General features: G+C 28.8%; 1 protein-coding gene across 5 annotated transcripts in view; it reads left to right on the top strand.

Annotated features, from left to right (window-relative positions):
* Positions 1-18,857, top strand: part of GckIII (Germinal centre kinase III) — a 142,952-nt gene that overhangs the window by 32,770 nt on the left and 91,325 nt on the right. Inside the window, exon 1 of one of the 5 annotated variants that reach the window (XM_067053294.1) lies at positions 9,492-9,560. The exons of 3 other annotated variants lie outside the window; for them this stretch is intronic. In XM_067053294.1, coding sequence (XP_066909395.1) covers positions 9,507-9,560 — 54 coding nt within the window. In that variant the 5' untranslated portion in view covers positions 9,492-9,506. Of the gene's footprint in view, positions 1-9,491; positions 9,561-14,465; positions 14,674-18,857 lie in introns of those variants that run through there. One more of the 5 variants, XM_014426562.3, reaches the window with a different exon arrangement.

Below are 18,857 nucleotides of genomic sequence, written 5' to 3'. Positions count from 1 at the left end.
ACCATATTATTTTTATTCAATTTTATTTAACATCATCTTAGATATAAAATTTTCAAAAAATACGTCAAGCTATAATTTTATTCTAACCAGTTAAATTAAGGAAATTATTATAATTAGTTGAAAAAGTTTTGGTTAGGTAGGCGTTAAAATTCTATATATGTATTTTTTCAAATAACGTAGAATTTTATTGGTACTTAGTAAACAATCATTTCAGAATTCATTCATATTTTTGTAGATCTATTTCTTTAAGTATAATACAGATTTTATATATATATATGCATGAATTTTATTTAAAGGGGATGTAAATTTGTTAAAATTTAAAGGGAAAAGTTAATATGCCATTTTCAGTTATAATAATGTTTTAATTGCACATTTCTTCACACACTAGTAGACCCCAACTTTCAAAGTACAGGAGGTTATTTTTTAGATTTTATATGTTGCGGTTTAACAAATTTCTTGAAAAATTTCACCTTGACTAGTTCCTACTTGAGTAGAATTGTAACCGGGAAAATTCCAGATTAGCTCCCTGGGGCGAAGAGGCAAGGCCGTTGGATATAGATAGTTCTCGTTGTCCAACCTACTTTCGCGTCGTTTTACAAAATCCAGAAATAAAAGTTCATCGATTTTCTTTAATTATGATTATTTTCAAAAATATTTATTAATATATATATTATTCCATGACTACTTTTAATTAATTTTGTAAATTATAAACCTAAAAAAAAATAAGGGCATGAACTTAAAAAAGGTTTTCAATTATTTAGAAATGTTAATTTATGTTTTCATTATATAACATTTATAAAATAATTTATATATATATTACTAGTCTTACTAGCAAATAATGCGCCAAGCGTTTTATAAACTTTCCATGCATCAAATGTATGGCATGTATATGCACTCTTGTTGCAGTTTGTTCTTGTTTTCAACACTTCAATAACTTGTATGCAAACCTCAGAACTTAATGCATTATATTACTTTCATAGTGTAGAGTCAAAAATGAATTATAGTTATGACTGAATTAACACTGTAGTCCATGAACCATTAATAACTATGGATATAATAATATAATAACTATGGAAATTTAGTCTTAATTTTATTTATAGATAAATTTTGTCCAAATCTACTATAACCTCTGCAATAAACGTTTGTATAATTTAAAAAAAAAATCAAAATCAAAATAATAAACTTAAAAGAACAATATTAAATACTGAGCTTTAGATCTATTTAAAAATAAAGATATACTAACTTTACCGGCAATACAATAAAAGGTTCTCTCTAGGTAATTGAAAAATTACAACTTTTCAATTAATTTTCCTGAAAGAGAGAACCTGTATTTTTCGTAAAGCTAGTGAAGATGTACTTAGCATCACTGTAAAGTAAGTTATCGATGTAATAAAGAGAGCTATAAAGTAGCTTGGGGGAATATTTATGGGAAGAAATAAATTTATAGACTGTTGATGTATTAATGGCACATCAATACTAAAAAAAATAAGGAGATTATATTTTTCGGGGAGGAATGTATAAGTTATTATATAAGTATAGTATAAGTATAAGGAGTTGTATAAGTCATAAAATGACCAAAATACACGTGGATCGTATACATAATAATATTCTTTAATTATTCGGGATAAAATAAAATATCATATACTATTATCTAATTAAAAAATTATATTTATACAATAAGTACAACGTTTAAGTAAGTATTATAGACATCCAAATATTTATTTATAAAAAACAAATAAAGTAAAACCATCTATCATGTTAACCATATCACCATCATATGAGTAATATGACTTCTTTTAAAAAAAATAAATAACAATAATTAATAAGAAAGTGTAATTATTGTTTATATACATAAAAGTTCTCAATAAATATTAGGTACATCCAGTGTAAAAGTAACAACAAATATAAAAAAAGGTATAATGATGATGATTAACAAGAGGATAAGATGTTTAACATTTACCCATTTTGGATTGTGACTTGTATTATTTTTTACCTCCCCCATGCATAGTTTCTATAATCTGCTTTAAAAAATATATTTTGGTGGACGAATCTTGCAAATTTCAAAATTTTCTTAGCTTGTAAAAACTTAACAATTTTAACTATTTTCTGACTTAAGTTTTAAGTTTTTTTATGATCAAAACAAGGAAATTTACATATTCTAATTTACATATTAACAATGATGACGAAAAACAAATTAGACATAGTTCATTATGTTAAACTAAAATCACTTATAATATTAAATGTATAGTATCATGATATCAATTAGTTTCTGTATATATGTGCATTCTGTTCATTTACACATTTATCTATGTCCCCGGTTTATTCGTTATAAACTAATATAACCAATATTTTCTTTTTTTACTATTAAACATTAGTCACTCCTTTGTTATTCTTGAAGACCATTGTCCTTGGGAAAAAGGAGCGTAGGCAGCCCAGAGAAAGGACTTAACGATCTTCCTAGTCACTCCTTAAGGACCTCAAATGAATCCTGTTTGCTTGTCCTGTTTCCAATGCCTCTATAAAATAACAGGCATTCTTTGTTCCCTATTGCCCTTTAATCAAGGCCTTAGTTTTAAAAATATTTTTATTGGGGTTTTGAGTTTTTATATATATGTAAACACACACATTTATACATACATATATTTAGTTTGAATGAAAACTATAATCATTTCATAGCATAGTAAATAATTAAACCAAGTATCAGTGCAGAAAAATTTCAAAGTATTAATTCAACAATACCAAATTAATATTATATATATTTATGATATTGTATCAAAATATAATTTTATACCAAGCGCAATGACCTTTATCAATTTTGAAGAAATTGTGAACTTTTTAAGAAAAGAAATTTAAACTAGAACGAATTTTTTTTTAATAATCATTTAGTCCTGTCCTGTATTTTTACCTAGAAAGTTTTGAAAATTTTATATTAAGGGTGTTGGCACGTTGGTTACAAATTTTAAGTTTAAATGTTGAGATATCTATAAAAAAAAAAATGTTTTTTTCTGTTTTTCCACCGCTTAGAAAACAGGAAATTTTTTTTTCAAAAACATCAACAGAAACGAAATTTAGCTTGATTTAGTTAAATTGTCCTTTTAAAAAGAGGAAAAATATTATTAAATATTTGATGAAAATAGCGAAAACCATAAATTGAATGAAAAATTAAAGGTTTATATTTCGAAGTCTTTATATTTACAGTTTGTATGACTTTGTTAAGCCGTTTCACTCTCCTAATTTTTAACAAATCATTCTTGATGGTCCATTCGTGCTGTACGTATGTTAAAATAATTTATGATTAGGAATTAAAAAGCAGTTATTAAAAAAAAAAAAAAAATAGATTTTCTGTTCTTCCACCGCTTGGAAAACAATATTTTGTTTTTCAAAAAAATCAACCTATTCGAAATTTAACTTGATTTAATTAAATTGCCCATTAATGAGGATACAGAAGTCAAATGAATTCCTGAAAATTTGCACATTTGTGTTTTTTAGGGTTTATTAAAATTTCATCTTTTTGACCTTCATAATAAGCAAACATTTTTTTTTTTGTATCTTTAAAATTATTGTTAATGTTTTGAGAACCATGTATTTTTCCAAGTTTCATTTTAAATTAAAACGAATCAAAGAAGAGAAAATTACGGACAATGTTGACTAATTTTTTATTTTTCAATTATCGTTTCCTTTTTAAATTGAATGCGAATAAAATTATGAGACGGAATTTAGTGAAGCCTAATGGATACCATATAAAGGTCTCGGTGGAAAAAATGAAGCCACGAAATTGAAATTCGTTATTTGGACCTCAAAAAATGTTTTTGAACGATTTTCTTAACTTACCATCCATATTTCTTCCTGAACCGCACTTAATATAAAAATCACATTGATTGTGATTTTCTTAAATATGTCAGTTAAACATTTTTTAAATGTATAATATTTGTTAATCTAATACTGTTTGGAAAACAGTTTACTAAACATTGTGATGTTTAGATTTTATTAAATAGTTCAGCAACAATCTATACTTTTAACCCTGCATGTACAGATTATGTAACCGCTCAGTGGTAGTTATGTTAGAACGAAAATAAAAACAACATAATTTTGATAGAGGAGAAATATTATTAAATAGTTGATGAAAATAGCGAAAACCATAAATTTTATGAAAAATTAAAGGTTTATATTTTTAACTCTTTATATTTACAGTTTGTATGACTTTGCTAAGCCGTTTCACTCTCTTATTTTTTAACAAATCATTCTTAATGGTTCATTCGTATGTTAAAATAATTTATGATAAAGAATTAGAAAGATAATTATGCAGTTATTGAAAAAAAAGATTTGTTTTCTAGACTCGACCCTAACTAATAGTTTTATTTAATACTCTCTAGTTTAAACGCAATGTTCCTTGCGGTTCATGATTTGATGGTATTGTGGTTTTAATTTCGTTAGAAGGCAGGATATGTTGCAAAAGGTGGAGTCATCTTTCTGAAATTCACTTTCCGATGACATCACCACGCGTAAAGGATAGGATTGGTAGGTTGCACGCGACACAGCTTCAATGGATGGTGAGGAATATAAGTTCGGACTGAAAAGAGTTTATCCTTCGTGTAATATCCGAATTCATATTTATTTTTTGAACATTCATTTTTTTTTTTTCTATTTGGAAATAGTTTGAATTAATTAGCATGCTCAAACTAGAATTAATTAGCAAACTCATGAACAAATGTGATATTTCACAATAAAATAGACTTGACATGAATGTAATCATATCTATGGGTACTTACATTAGTTTCTGTAACACTGAGCTCCGGAAACCATTTCTGGTGGTTCTAAAACTCTTAAAAATTAGTTAATTAATTTTATTAAGTAACGAATTAGGTATTTTTTTGTTGTTTTTTTTCGGCTGTAACTATTAAACGATGCATACTATAGAACTAGTTACAGTGTAAGTAATTAAAATATGTGTCAAATGACTACCATAACTTGTTAATTCGGTCTAGTAGTAGTAGTAGTAAATCTTTATATTTTCCTATTAAATGTTTTAAATTTTTTTATTTTTCAAATGTTGCCCAAAATTGAGGTAAGTACTGCTTATGAATTTAAACTTAGCACTAGAACGCATTTCTAGCTGACCTAAAACGGATTCTAAGCTGCTAATTGGTTTGATAATTTAACGAATCAGAAATTATAGGTCTTTTTGGGGGGTTTTCGGCTATGAATACTAAACAACATACCTTGTAAAAACAGTTATAATGAAACAAATTAAATCATGTGTGGAATGAGTAGCATGCATAATTATTAGGCCTAGCGATATGGTCGTAAACCTCCTACTTCGGTTGTTCCTTGGACTGTTGTACATATTTTTATTTTCCTAATTTTGCTCAAATTTGAGGTATAGATCAAATCTAAAAAGAAAAAAACCTTTACTTATTGAATTATGTAATATATAACGATATAGTTCTAGAATTGCATGAATGTTTTTTATTATTCGATATAAATTATAATGATATGTAATTTTCAGCTGAAATATTTTTGTTTTCTCCAGATTTCTGAGAAAATTAAATAAGTTTGCTACCAAAGACATTCATTACATTGGTTTAGGATGACCTATTTCATCATTAGTAAATGAATGAAAAAAATATAAAATTATGATTATTATTATTATAATAATTAAAAATTATTATGAAAAAATGTAAAAATTATATTTATATGTTACTTGATTTCTCTGCATTTTATTTACATCGTTGAACATTCAGTATAATATTTGCAGTCATGATGTTAATTGTTGGGCAGCCGAATTGTAATTCTGATTTCTGAAGCAAAACCCATATTCATCATTCCGTTCCATCATTTTTACGGTCGAATAAAGTTTTCCTTTTAAACAAACATTTCAACTTTAGAATCCCGAAGAGTGTTTAACGAATCGGAACACAAAAGCACAATCGTCCGGACGGATCCCGTTTTTCCCAGTTTCGCCCTACCTTCCTCGTGACCTCGTAATTCGTCCGCTTGGTGTATCTATTGTCGTAGTGGAATACCAGCGAGGCTATGTTTGTTTGTTTCTCTCTTGGGAAGGGGAAATAATAAACTCCGCACCGAGCATTTTAACTTCAAAATAATAAACACCAAAAATCCAGAATTACCCTTTTCACAAAAATTTTCGTCAATTTATGAATTACAATTTTGTATGCATTAATAAACGAAACTGTACATTATGAATCTTTTATAGGAAATGACCTTTTATGGATTTGCGTTGACTAAACTCAATTGATTCATCATCCAAACCCTTCAAATTGATTAACCTTTTTTAATTAATTTTATTAAGAACAGTATTAAAGTCGTTAAAAGAGCAGTTTTTAAGCTGAGTGTGGACCTGATTGAATGACACACGTTTCATCATATACGAAAATCCTTAATATTCTGTTTATTGTTTTTAGATGACGAGGAAAATGATTTGTGATTTATTTTAATTTTCCTTACGAGCTTTTAAAAATAAAATAATCATAAGTGGCATGATATGATGATTGATTTCTTTTAATCATCCATAATGCGCCATAAATTGATTTCTTTTAATCATCCATAATGCGCCATAAATTGATTTCTTTTAATCATCTATAATGCGCCATAGCACTGTATTTTCCTGTTTTTAATGGGTAATGATTGAGTCCCTGATTTTAAGTATTGCGTGACAATGATACATTATGACACAATATAAAAATTGTTACGTTATGAGATCATTTTTTAAACTTATATTTTTGTTGTGCGTACGCGTTCTACTGATAACGTTAGACCTTCCTTTCTCGCTTATATCATACCTGTTGGTAAGGTCGTCCTATCAACCTGGATCATGTAGTTTATTATCTTATTTATTTTATTTGTAAGCATTACTCTGTTAAACACGTAAATTATGTGTTACTCATTCTGAAGTTGAAGTGTTTCTATAAATGCAGTTTTCTCCTTTATTCCTCGTTATTTTGTTTGAAGTAGTTAAAACACTTCCAGCAATAACCTATCTGTTATTGAAGTCAGATTAAAAAAAATAAATAAAATAAGTAAAAACTGTGTATTTACAAGCATCTGAAGTCATTTAAAAATATTTATCTTGTTTATGTAAAAATATAAAAGATATAGGGTTTAATATTTTTAATTTTCATGAACTGTTCTATGCCGCAATGGTTACATCCCTCTCCATTTAGGGCACCCCTGAGAATTTTTTCCCCTAGGGGTTTGTCCTGGAACAGTGTCCAATCAACTTGAGTTGAACGGTCTAGTCACTTGAATAATAAACAAACTGGTCACACACAACAAAAAAGAAATTGAAAAACAAAAACAAATAGGGACTCTGACAAAAATATATGGCGTACAAAGAATTTCCTAGCTACACCGTTATATGTGTCAAACTTTTATCTTCCATAAGGATATTGAATTACGTTTTTATTTTATCTTTTACAAATGTTTTATTACATTTTTTATCACTATTGATGCGACAAACGTTCTCCTATTATTATAATTTACTACAGTAACTGAAATCACCTTTGTTATTTCAGCTTTCAAGAGTATTATGGTCGAGGTTAAATTGCAGTTGTATACGTATTATGACATTGCTTGTATGTAAATATAAATTAAAAAGGCATAGTATTCTTCTTTAGTTCTAAAAAAGTATATATTTAAATCAATACAGCGAACTCAATACAAAGGGGTTTCGGATTAGCTAAAAAGTCGGATTACTGAAGAAGAAGAAAAAGATCACTTCATAAATATCAAATCAATTTAGAAACAAAAATTATTAATGTATTTAAATAAAAAGATTTTTACAATAATTACTCATTGTTCAGAAATGTATTTTTAAACTATTTTATTGTGAAATAATCTGAAATTTTTGTTTATATATAACTTGAAATCTTCTATTTCAAGGCCTCTAACCGTAATTGCTTCAGCATTGAATCTGAAAAATATTTTTTCAAACACGAACAACATATGTTTTCTCCAATCCGATTTTTCCATAGATGTGTAATTTAAAAATCATGTTCCTGACTTAACACTATTTCATTTTCTTTTGCCCACTGGATGCATTTGTTCAAACATGGTTACTTTTAAATCTTTTCATGTTTTGTGTTTTCTGTCCAAGACACTGGAAATTACTTCTTCATCTGTTCCCATTTATTTTCTGCTTCTCCCTTGATCTAATGTTCATTGCGTGCATAGTTGTTTTCACCTACATTGGGATCCAAGCATTTTGAGAAGCTTGGAATTTATTTTAAATAAAAGGAGGATTATGGAAAAATATAAAAGGGTTTAGGAAAATATATTTTGTACTAACTTATTCAGAATTAAGTTTTACCATCATGAAATGGACATTTCTGTATTTTGAAGGTTTAAGTTTTAAAATAAAATATTTAATCTTTTCCTTAACTATTGTCAGATTTAGATTATTAATTGGTTGATGAAATATTACCCATAAGTATTGAAGAAGCTTGAATACAATAATTTTATGATTACCTCACTTTTCTTGTATTTTTTCTTTCCCTGGTAGTTGGTTTCCTCACCAGTTGATTACCAGGCTTGAACTTTATATTAAACATTATTTGACGGGTTAGTTTTACAGAGTGTATATCTTAAATGGATTCAGTGTTATGAGTATCGCACATCTCTCCTATCCAAAATAAGTATGTAATGACCCGCATACAAGACTGAAGAGACGAAACTGCTCGTCGATTCCGAAAACACTTACCGACATGCGTTATGATTTTCCTGTTTATTAAAAAACATTTATTTACGTGACCGTAATAAGGCCTATATAAGGCTTACGGATTGGAGCTTTGAGGTTCCACTAATTCCATCGAATTCCTCTCGTATACTATTCTTACAACCTACAATCCTTAGCGCTCCGTAGTTCGTCACGAATAAAATCATCCATAAGGACTACATTGTTTCATATGTTGCCAATTTGGATTGAACCAGATATCAACCCTTCTATGATTACTTTAAAACCTGATAATCCTCCAAGATGTCTTAAAAGAAGATGGCCTTGAGACTTTCTACTTCATAAATGTTATTGGATTTTTTTGAATGGATTGATTCTCCACAAGACTGTATCATACCATTATAACATAATTAGCATTTCATTTACTTGTCTATTTTTATAGTGCAATTGAAAATTTCAATAAATAAATAATATGAAATATTTTTCGACAATTTTCTATCTTTATTAAGTATTTTATTTATTTTCGTTTTGTCCCAATCATCTCAATTCAATTTCTGAATTACGCCACTATAAAATGAAATATCTATCGGATTTCGTACTTTCATTATATGACGCATCACATATTAATTAATGCCAAGATATTTCTGTCGATGTATTTATTGTATCAGTGATATGCGTATTGAGCTGGAGCCGCCGTGCCGTGTTGCGATAACGCCTCCTCTCCCGACACGACAGACCACACTCCGGGCTCCTGATGACTCACTGATACGACCTCCAGCTGCCAGGTAACTCCAGTACCGCTGCTGTGGCTCGCCCAATGCCTGCCTCTTTTGACGATGCCTGTCCCATCTTCTACCGCATCTGTTTCAGGGTAACCGCTAATCCTCCTTTTTTCTGCTGATTTTTTTTCTATTTCATTTTTGTTTTCGTCTTATCGGGCTAACAAGAGAAATAAAAATAATTGCAACATAAGTCAAATACGTGGGGCTTTAACATTAATTTTAAAGTTTATTAAATTACACATTCCGTAACACTGTATAGTTAGAGTCATTAACCTTCCTTTCAAACTATTGATTTAAAAAAAAAATCCTTTTATTTTCAACACAATCTTTAATTAAATACTATGCCACAACCAGCAAATTACCTAATATTAATTATAATAATGCATGATTATGTATGTCATAGTTGCCATTTTAATCCCATAATGTAATCATATTTCTGAAATACACCATTTTCTTACGAATTCTCACTGTAAATTAACTATTCCCATAATATAAGTAATCTAAAAAAAAAACTTTTCCGATTGCACGATCGTACCCAATTTAGTATATCTTAAAAAAAAAAATCATTCTCGCAACAGTACATGAGCTTGTAGACTATAACCGTTGGATAGAGGTTACCTGTCTCGACATTAGGGCCATGCAAGGTATCTCTAACTACTGATTCATTTCCTGACTCATTAGCATTGAATTTTGGGTTAAGTGTACCCAAAAACTATATCAAACTGCGGTTTAATTACTTTTCTTTATCGTAAAAAAATGATCTTAAAAATATTTTATTATGAAAAAAGTACTCGGAGAGATAGGAGATATGAGGAAAAATCATTTTCCTAAGTTCGAATCCTTAGAAGATGTACTTGTCAAGGATGCTTCGTGGAATTCAGGGAATAATATTGTTTTTAAATATTCCTACTTCTCGTTCTGTAAAATAATGAGTTTGTATATATTTCTTAAATCCTCTGATATCCATAATAGTGGCTATGGTAGGATTTATATTTTTAAACATATTGATATCCCTCGATTAACTTAGTGCCGATTTTTATCTTATATCCAGCTTGGATACAAACTCCAAACCGCCATCTACAAAAATTTGATATTAGTCGACCCTTACAAATATCGGGGCTAAAATAATTGGTAATTAGGTAACAACCTGTCGTGAAACAGGATAACCGTGTTTGCTGATATAGGTTCTGCTCATCTTTTGTATAGTATTAGGTTCAAGTGTATTATCTCATTCATGATGTTCCATCTGTCTACTAATTGAGTTTGTGATATATATAATTGAGCAGCATATAAAAGCGTTGCTTAGTTTTTTTGTTAAGTATTTTTTTCTAAAATAAGTTCTTTGTAGGGTTTCACTCACTTTTAAGGAACATTTTCAGATACTCTAGGATAATTATAGTGTTGGAGTTTAGTAAGCTGCATTCTAGCACATTATATCTATTTTATTTAAAAATTAACATTAATTTCTTTCGAATATTTACATTTCAGAAGTTCAATGTTAGTTAAATTTTGGTATACCAAAATAAAATAAGAGAAAATAATTTGTAATAATGTAACATCTACTGTTAAAAAAGTTTATATAAACCAGTCCACATTCTCAAATAATAAATTTTTTTTTCGTTGAACTTTACATTTTTTTTCTCTCAAATCTCCCTCAGAAATTGTATTTCACGGTTTAAAAGCCCTATTATATTTGATATTTATGATATATCTTTTAAAATAAGTAAAATATTTATTTATTTTTTTTAATTTTGTGTCACATCATGTGTTTTTCCATCGTCCTGTTTCTATTAATTTTTAGCGATGAATCATTATTGTTAGAAGTGTGGTTGAAGGCAAAGGACCTTGCTGCTCCCACACATCGGTAAAAGGTTATTAGTGGTTTCCTTCTCTTTGTTTTTTTAGTCCTTGTAAATTACTTACATGTATTTTCGTCAGTTATGATTCCTCATTCGACAGTGTCCTATATATCGTCAACGGTTACTTAATTGTTTCCACATTCCCATGTTAACCTTGAACGTTTTTCTTAAGTATTAAGTTGCTTAGTTTTAGCCGTAAATGTAATTCTTAATATTTAATAATATTCTTAATTGTATTCTATGATTATAAAATTGTTTAGACTTGCAGCATTGAAATATTATTTATTTTGAAATCAGAATGTTTTACGTCATCCACGAACACCTAGTTATCAGCTGTTTACCCCATAAAATTGGGTTAACTGTTTCTGAACCATTTTTCGTCTGATTATTTATATCAAATTTGATAAAGACACTATCGATTTTTATGACAGTATTAATAATAATCACATATTTTGTATTGTGTTCTATTTAAAATTCTTCAGTCACATGCCGTGAGTTTCTTGGTGGTTGTTGTTACATAGGTATGTAATATTCGAGTGTTTAAAACCCAAGTGTTGTGAACTTTTTCATTATATATTTCAGTGTTCGTTTCCAAATGGTATTTAGTTTTCTCATCGGGAATTTTAAGGTATTTTATTAGCTTATATTAAACCTTTTAAAAATAATTAATAAAAAAATAATATGACCCTCTGTTAATTGTTTTGTTGTATATTACTGAAAAAGATTCTTGTCATATTGATAAATTTTCTTAACTGTGACCATCAATGTCTTTAATTCATTATATTTGTGATTTAAATAATAAATTAATATGGATTTAGTATCTTGAAATGAGTGAGTATGAAATTATCATATTTCGTTAGGTGCATTAAATGGAAAAAAAACTGCAAAAACCTGTTTCCAGAAAATGTTTTAGCTAAAAATTATTTTGGTTTCCAGGAGGGAAAAAAAGTCATTTCGAAATAGTATTTAGTTTTCTCATCCAGAATTTAAAGATATTTTTATAATAATCATTTTATTACCCAAGTTTAAATTATTTATCGATTAATTAATAATTAAAAAAACTAAATATAACCGAGCATTAATTATTCTGTTTGTAACTGGAGAAGCTTCTATCCTTCTATCCATATTGCTATATTTTCATAACTGTGGCAATCAACGTGAATATCTTTAATTCGTTATTCTCTTCTATCTTTCTAAACTTTTAAGATTCCTAAAAATTTTAGTTTTTCCTATTAAATTAATTTTAAGTGTTAAGAGTTCATTAAGTTATAGATATCGCTTGTTTTCTCATCTATGCGTGGATAAAGCTGTTTTTTTTTCCTAAAGAAGGTATTTTTCGAATCCATTTCTAACTGATAAGGAACAATTTTTATTGTTCACATATTTGTCCTTATAGAAAGATGGTGCTTTCCTTCATTCATTTCTACCAACCAATAACTCAATTTGAAGAAAATTTAACATTTGTTTTCCCTGTATTTTCAATTACTCCAAAATAATTTAGTGTTCTTCGTTCTCTAGGTTCTGCCTTTGTCTTCAAAAACTCTAAAATAGTTTCCCTTGTATTCTTCAAACACTCTAGAATAATTTTTTCCCAAATATTCTAGATCCAATTAGGTTATGGATTAGTTTTGTTCTAGATTAAATTTTAGTTCATATACACAATATCCTGTAAGAAAAAGTGAACAGAACTTCCCTATAAATATGTTTTAATAAATAATTGTTGAATTTGTATTCCTCATTGTTGCTAGATAATCTAAATATTGCTGGATACTTCCACAATTTCTGGTTTTATCTATGATTAGTAGCAATATTATTATTGTTTTTTTTTTTACTTTCACTTTTTATACCTGGAATGTGTAGTAAGGGAAAGTAATAAAAATTTCGAATTTGAGTTTTCCTCGGAAATACAAGGTACCCTGAGTCTAAATAACCCAGTTCGAAATGGTGTGTGTGTGTCATCGAACAGTCTCATAGTCGAAAAGTTGTAAAAGACTTAAATTATTTAAGTTATACTTAAAGGCGAGAATACGGCTGGGTGGGATTTGACAGTAGTTTGTTCTCTAAAATCGGCCGACCGCCCACTTTATAGTATTGAATTTTCACATTTTTTCCTCCAAAATGGCACAAACGATTTTAATTAAACTTAATGGATCAATGAGGAATTAAGTGCTCTTTAATACCAGATAGGTATTATTCACATTGCAATAGTCTAACAGTACTTTAATGCCGTATTTTCAAAATACCTTCCTCTGAAGTACCTTTAATATGGTTTAGTTTAAAACAATAACCAATTCACATTGTTAGCAATAATAAATAATGTATAAATACAAAATATTACAGAATTTTATTTATAACTAAAGGAGAAAAAAGAAAAAAATACATACGATTCAATCCGGAAAAACAGCCAAGGCGCCCGATCTTCCTATTCTTCATAGTTATTTTTTGTCAAACTGGGCCCTGTTTCATAATGAAAGCAAATAGTATTAGTTCATAGTACAAGTGTAGAACTACTAAGTAGAACTAGTAATACTTATTTTTTTCATAATAGGGATGACTATTAATGATATTACAGGAATTAAAAAATACTATTGTACAAATCTGTGTAATTGAACCAAGATAAATCTACAAGACTAATAGTATTAGTTTGTACTTTACTATGAAACAGGGCCCTGTTATATTCTTTTAAATTTAAAGTTTATACTTGTTATTACCACCTTCAGAAACCCTAAAATACGAATTTGTATAGCAACAGAAAAATAAAAATTGTTTGTTCTTAATGTTCGCCTTTTCTAATCTTTAGATTTGTTTTTTCGAAAACCACAAAAATAGCCTAAACATCAACACGAGTCCACTAATTTGAGGAAGCCATGTAGATTAAGTAAGTGAATGTTGTGCGTTGCGGGCACCTAACCAGAATTTCAAATAAAATTATAATATTTCAAAATTTAAGTTTACTACTTCTATTGTAGTAAACTTTATTTTCTAATATTTTACAACAGTTGGTTTAATTATTGCGAGAGGTGTCATTCCTTCCAGTCCGTTAATGTATAATATGATTGATAATAAAAAATTCCTAACCTACGAACCTTATCATTTGGTTGCTTATACTTAGCTAATTTCGAAGCCGTAATTGGTTAAACTTCTTGCATTTATTGAATATTAGTAAACTAGAATGGTTATCACGAAGTACTGATGGTATTTGCTTACTTTTTTTAAAGTTTGTTATCTTGTTTGTGCTGCTTATTAATTTACTGAAGAATTCCATAATAAGATATGAGTGTTGTTAAATCGTAAATCTTTGATCGTACGATTTAAAATACAGATTTTCTTGCTAACGTGTGAGGTAAGTTTCTAGTATATAATATTTCAAAAAAATTATTTAACATTTTATAACTTCTCTGTTATAAAACTGATTGTTCCATTACAACCCTCGTTTATTGATGAAACATGTTTCACGACATTTGAATAAATTGATAAGTGACATCAGTTGTAATTATTGAAATATGGTCTAATTTGAATGAACTAAAAAAAAATAAAATAAATAAAAATAAACAGTAAATGTACAGTTCGGCCAAGGTTCTATATTAGTTAAGATTATATAAGATACATTTTAATCAAAAATAACTTAGATTAGATCTACAATCTTCATTGTTTGTATTTTGTTAGTAATTATAGTAATTCATATTTTTGGTATATCAATTATTTAAAAGTGAGGCAGATTTTTATCTTGAGTAGTTTGTTTCTGGCAATGCTTACATTTTAGTAAGGGTTTGTGTTCTTAATTTTCCTTTATTATATTTATAATTCAATAATTATTGGTGGTCTCACATTTTCGTTGGTTTGTACAACCTTGTGTTTTGTGTATTTAAACCATCTGAGCATAATATATCCAATCATAACAATCTCGAATATGTCATTGGAGATTCCATAGGCTTTTCACTTTCACTACTTTATCAGTGATTGTGTCTCGTGGTTGTCAATAGACATTTTAGGAGTGACGCAAATCGTTTAAAATTACAGGATAAGGAAGTATAGCAATATAGATAATGAATTTTTCTATTTCATTATTTTGTTTATCTGTAAACCTATGTATGTTATCTAGTGGTTCATGGAATGTTCCCCTGCCTTTCTTTACTCAGCTGCCTGGATAGTAAAGCGGTGTAATATATATGGTTCGGAATAAACTGTAAATAAGAGATTTACCTTCTATAAGTTCTATTTACATTATCAAAATTTTTTTTTTATTTATTTTATTTTACTTTATTAGCTAGTGGTTTTAATAATCCCTTGGGCTTTCCGCATCGCCAGAACTATCAGGTATTCGGATTGTTGAGGTCCTATTATAACTAGTTTATAAAGATGACTTGAATTTTGAATCTGATTTTAATTTGATAATGTTCTAATGAAATTTATGGTGGGTTTTTGTAAAAAAAAAATTATAATTTTTTAAGTTTAAAAAGTGCTTACTCCTGTTTAAATTTAAAAATAAATTATGTTTGCCGATTTTTTCCTAGCTTTATTGCTGTATAATTATTCGTTAATGATAAATGTTTAGTGTCATTTTTTAATTGGACATTTCAACTCTAACTTTATAGTAAATACATACACATATTAGGGGTATTCATGATCTTTGATTTAACATGTTAAAGCGTGTTAAATGGAAAAACTCTTGTTAAATCGAAAAAAATTGCCTTCTTTTACCGTGGTAAAACGAAATAACATTTAACATGGCTGAGAGTCTGTTACTTGGTCTGTTAAATGGAGAACGACGTCACACAATAGACCAGTTGAGATCGCCGTCATTTTTGTTGTTGTGACAGCTCAGTTCTTTCGTGTGTTTGTGGTATTCATATCCCTGTTATTAAACCAGAATGGATAATTTTAATGATACATTTGAGAAAAAAAAAAAAGTAAAAAAAACAATGTAATTTCATTCTACTATCTGAAAATTTGTAAACGCTCGCCAGATAAAAATCTCACTATATGAACCATGTAATTATTCTTAGGGGACATATGTCCCAGAATAAAGTTATTTTTTCATTTCATTTCATAAGCTAAACTTTCACACAAATTCCACTTTTCACTCACTCTAGGGATGTTGTAATTAATTACTTAAATCAAAACTGAAGTAAACAATAACATGAGGGTCTGGAAGGAAGGTTATAAACATAAAGGCTTATACAACAAGTTGCTGAGAAAATCCGCTAGGGGCTCTTATGCATTTAACGTTTAACATGACTTTAAATAGGGCTGCTCACAATCTTATAGTTATAACATTTAACATGGTGAAACATTTAACATTTAACACAACATCACGAATACCCCTATTGTGTATGTAGGTTAAATAACACGATTGAATGTTTGATACCAATTTTTTGTGTTTTGGTTACATAAATGTTAATAAATCTTTTACTCAATTTTATGTTCATTGCAATGCTCTTCGAGGTTAACTTTAAATGTTTTTAGGCAGATGCATAAACCTAATCCCTCGATTTTTCTAAACTGAAAGTTTGGCATGTAACTCTAAATTATTGGATTGATACTAATAAACGAAGTCATCGAAAGCATGTTGCAATCCAGACTGAAAGAAGTGCAACGCAAAATTGCTGTCGTCGTTTAAATTGTTGGACAAACTACATTCCAAAGCGCAACCAGCTCAAGTATCAGAACTAACTAAAGATCAGTGGTTCTTTTTTGATGACAGAACTCTTTTGGTAAAAGTAGGAAAATATCAAAATTCTGAATTGGGCCACCCGTAGCTCAGTGGTTAATACACTGTTTTACCAATTTGACTTTTTTCATTGAGTGGCGGTCCCACAAAATGAATAACTTTGACCCCCGACCATGGTTAGGCAGTATAGGACTCCAATGGGAGTCTTGGCCAAAAAAAATTCTGTACCTAGTACTATATCACCTGTGCAAAATTTGAAGAAATTCTGGAACAATAAGGTTTAAAACTTTGTTGAATTGACGTGGAATGACCCATCCCTAAATTATTTCGCAGAACCCCGTTAGGGAACACTACTTTAGATATTTTACCAACATGAGCTAAAGCGAAAACCCTCAGAGTTTTTGTGTAAAACATAATACAAAAGTGAACCGAATCCCTAGGGGAACATCCCAAAATACTTTTAAAAAATATGGGTAACAATTTCAACTAATCCATCTTTGCCAATTTACTCCGATTTTAATGTGTTTTTATTTTTTAACGAAATTCAAAACAAATCTACACTCGATTTTTTATAACTCAGCTTTTTAGTACATCTTCAACATAACTGAAATGATTATTAACAGTTTCATTTTATTGGGCATTTTTATGATTATTTTTATTATAAGGAATCTTATTATATTTCAAATGAGTGGCTACAATCTGCCAGAGTGTTCTATCTAGTCAATTTTAAATCAAATTTGTTTTTATGTATTTAGAAATAATTTATTTTAAACTGCTTTGAGATCTAGTTTTTAGAAATCCAACCTGATTTCACACCTACTCCACAATGGGCCCAACCATAGATATTTTCGTTTTTGAGATACATGATCTATAAGTCAGTGAGTGAATGTTACTGATACGTAAAAATTTTATTATAGATATTTACAGTAGGAATGACGTTAGAAGTCAATAGAGCTTGCTGATATTTTTAGTATGTACAATACATACATAGATATATTAATACAATTAAATTTCTCATCATATTAGATTAAGTGTTTTTCTACGAAAATATTTGATAAAGAACCTGATGGGATTCCTTTAGTCGCAGAGCTATTATTAAAGCCCATCGATTGAGCCTAAATTTAGGCGGAACTTTTTATATAAGTAGACAATATGCTGAAAGAGGATATCATGGCCACAAGGGCTTTGGGATTGATGAAGTATCCTCATCGCTATAGCTACATCTGGATTGGACTGATGGACTGATGGCTTGCTGCTGATTGAGCTGTTATCAGATAATTGATTGCATTTGTTCAATCCGTCCCTCCCGTTCTGAACCATCCCCTGGCAGATACCCACCCATTTATTCCTCAGGGCTATTCCATAATTTATTATCGCTCTCCCGGGATAATAGCCGTTAGATTGATTTAATCTCTGTCACTATTTGGGTATTGAATAATAGTAAGGGAGATTAATGAATTATTCTGTAAGAAAGGGTATTATGCCTGAATATATTTAGGATTGTAAGAGTATCTATATCTGGGGATCCCTCGTCTGTTTTACACCAAAGGATGTAAATTTATCCCTTATTTTGTTTATTTATTTGTTTTTAAAGATTTATTTTCTAGTGGATAATTCGAAATTATTTTCTTATGTAGTTAGTCTGACGGAGACACGTCCTAACTTTAAATGAAGTCTGCTGATTGGATAATTCTATTTTTAAATCTAATTCTGTAATGTCCGTTAATTGAAATTAAATTAATTATTTTTTATTTATACATCACAAATGTAATTATTACCGTCATTTCATTCTCTGTTACTTACATATGAAATACTTGGGAAATTGAAATATTGCGATCGTGAAGAATTTTTAATTT

This window comes from Halyomorpha halys, unplaced genomic scaffold (assembly GCF_000696795.3).
Source record: "Halyomorpha halys isolate HHAL.00 unplaced genomic scaffold, Hhal_1.1 Scaffold584.1, whole genome shotgun sequence".
Taxonomy (NCBI): Eukaryota; Metazoa; Arthropoda; class Insecta; order Hemiptera; family Pentatomidae; genus Halyomorpha; species Halyomorpha halys.
This window is presented reverse-complemented; position numbering and strand designations above follow the sequence as displayed.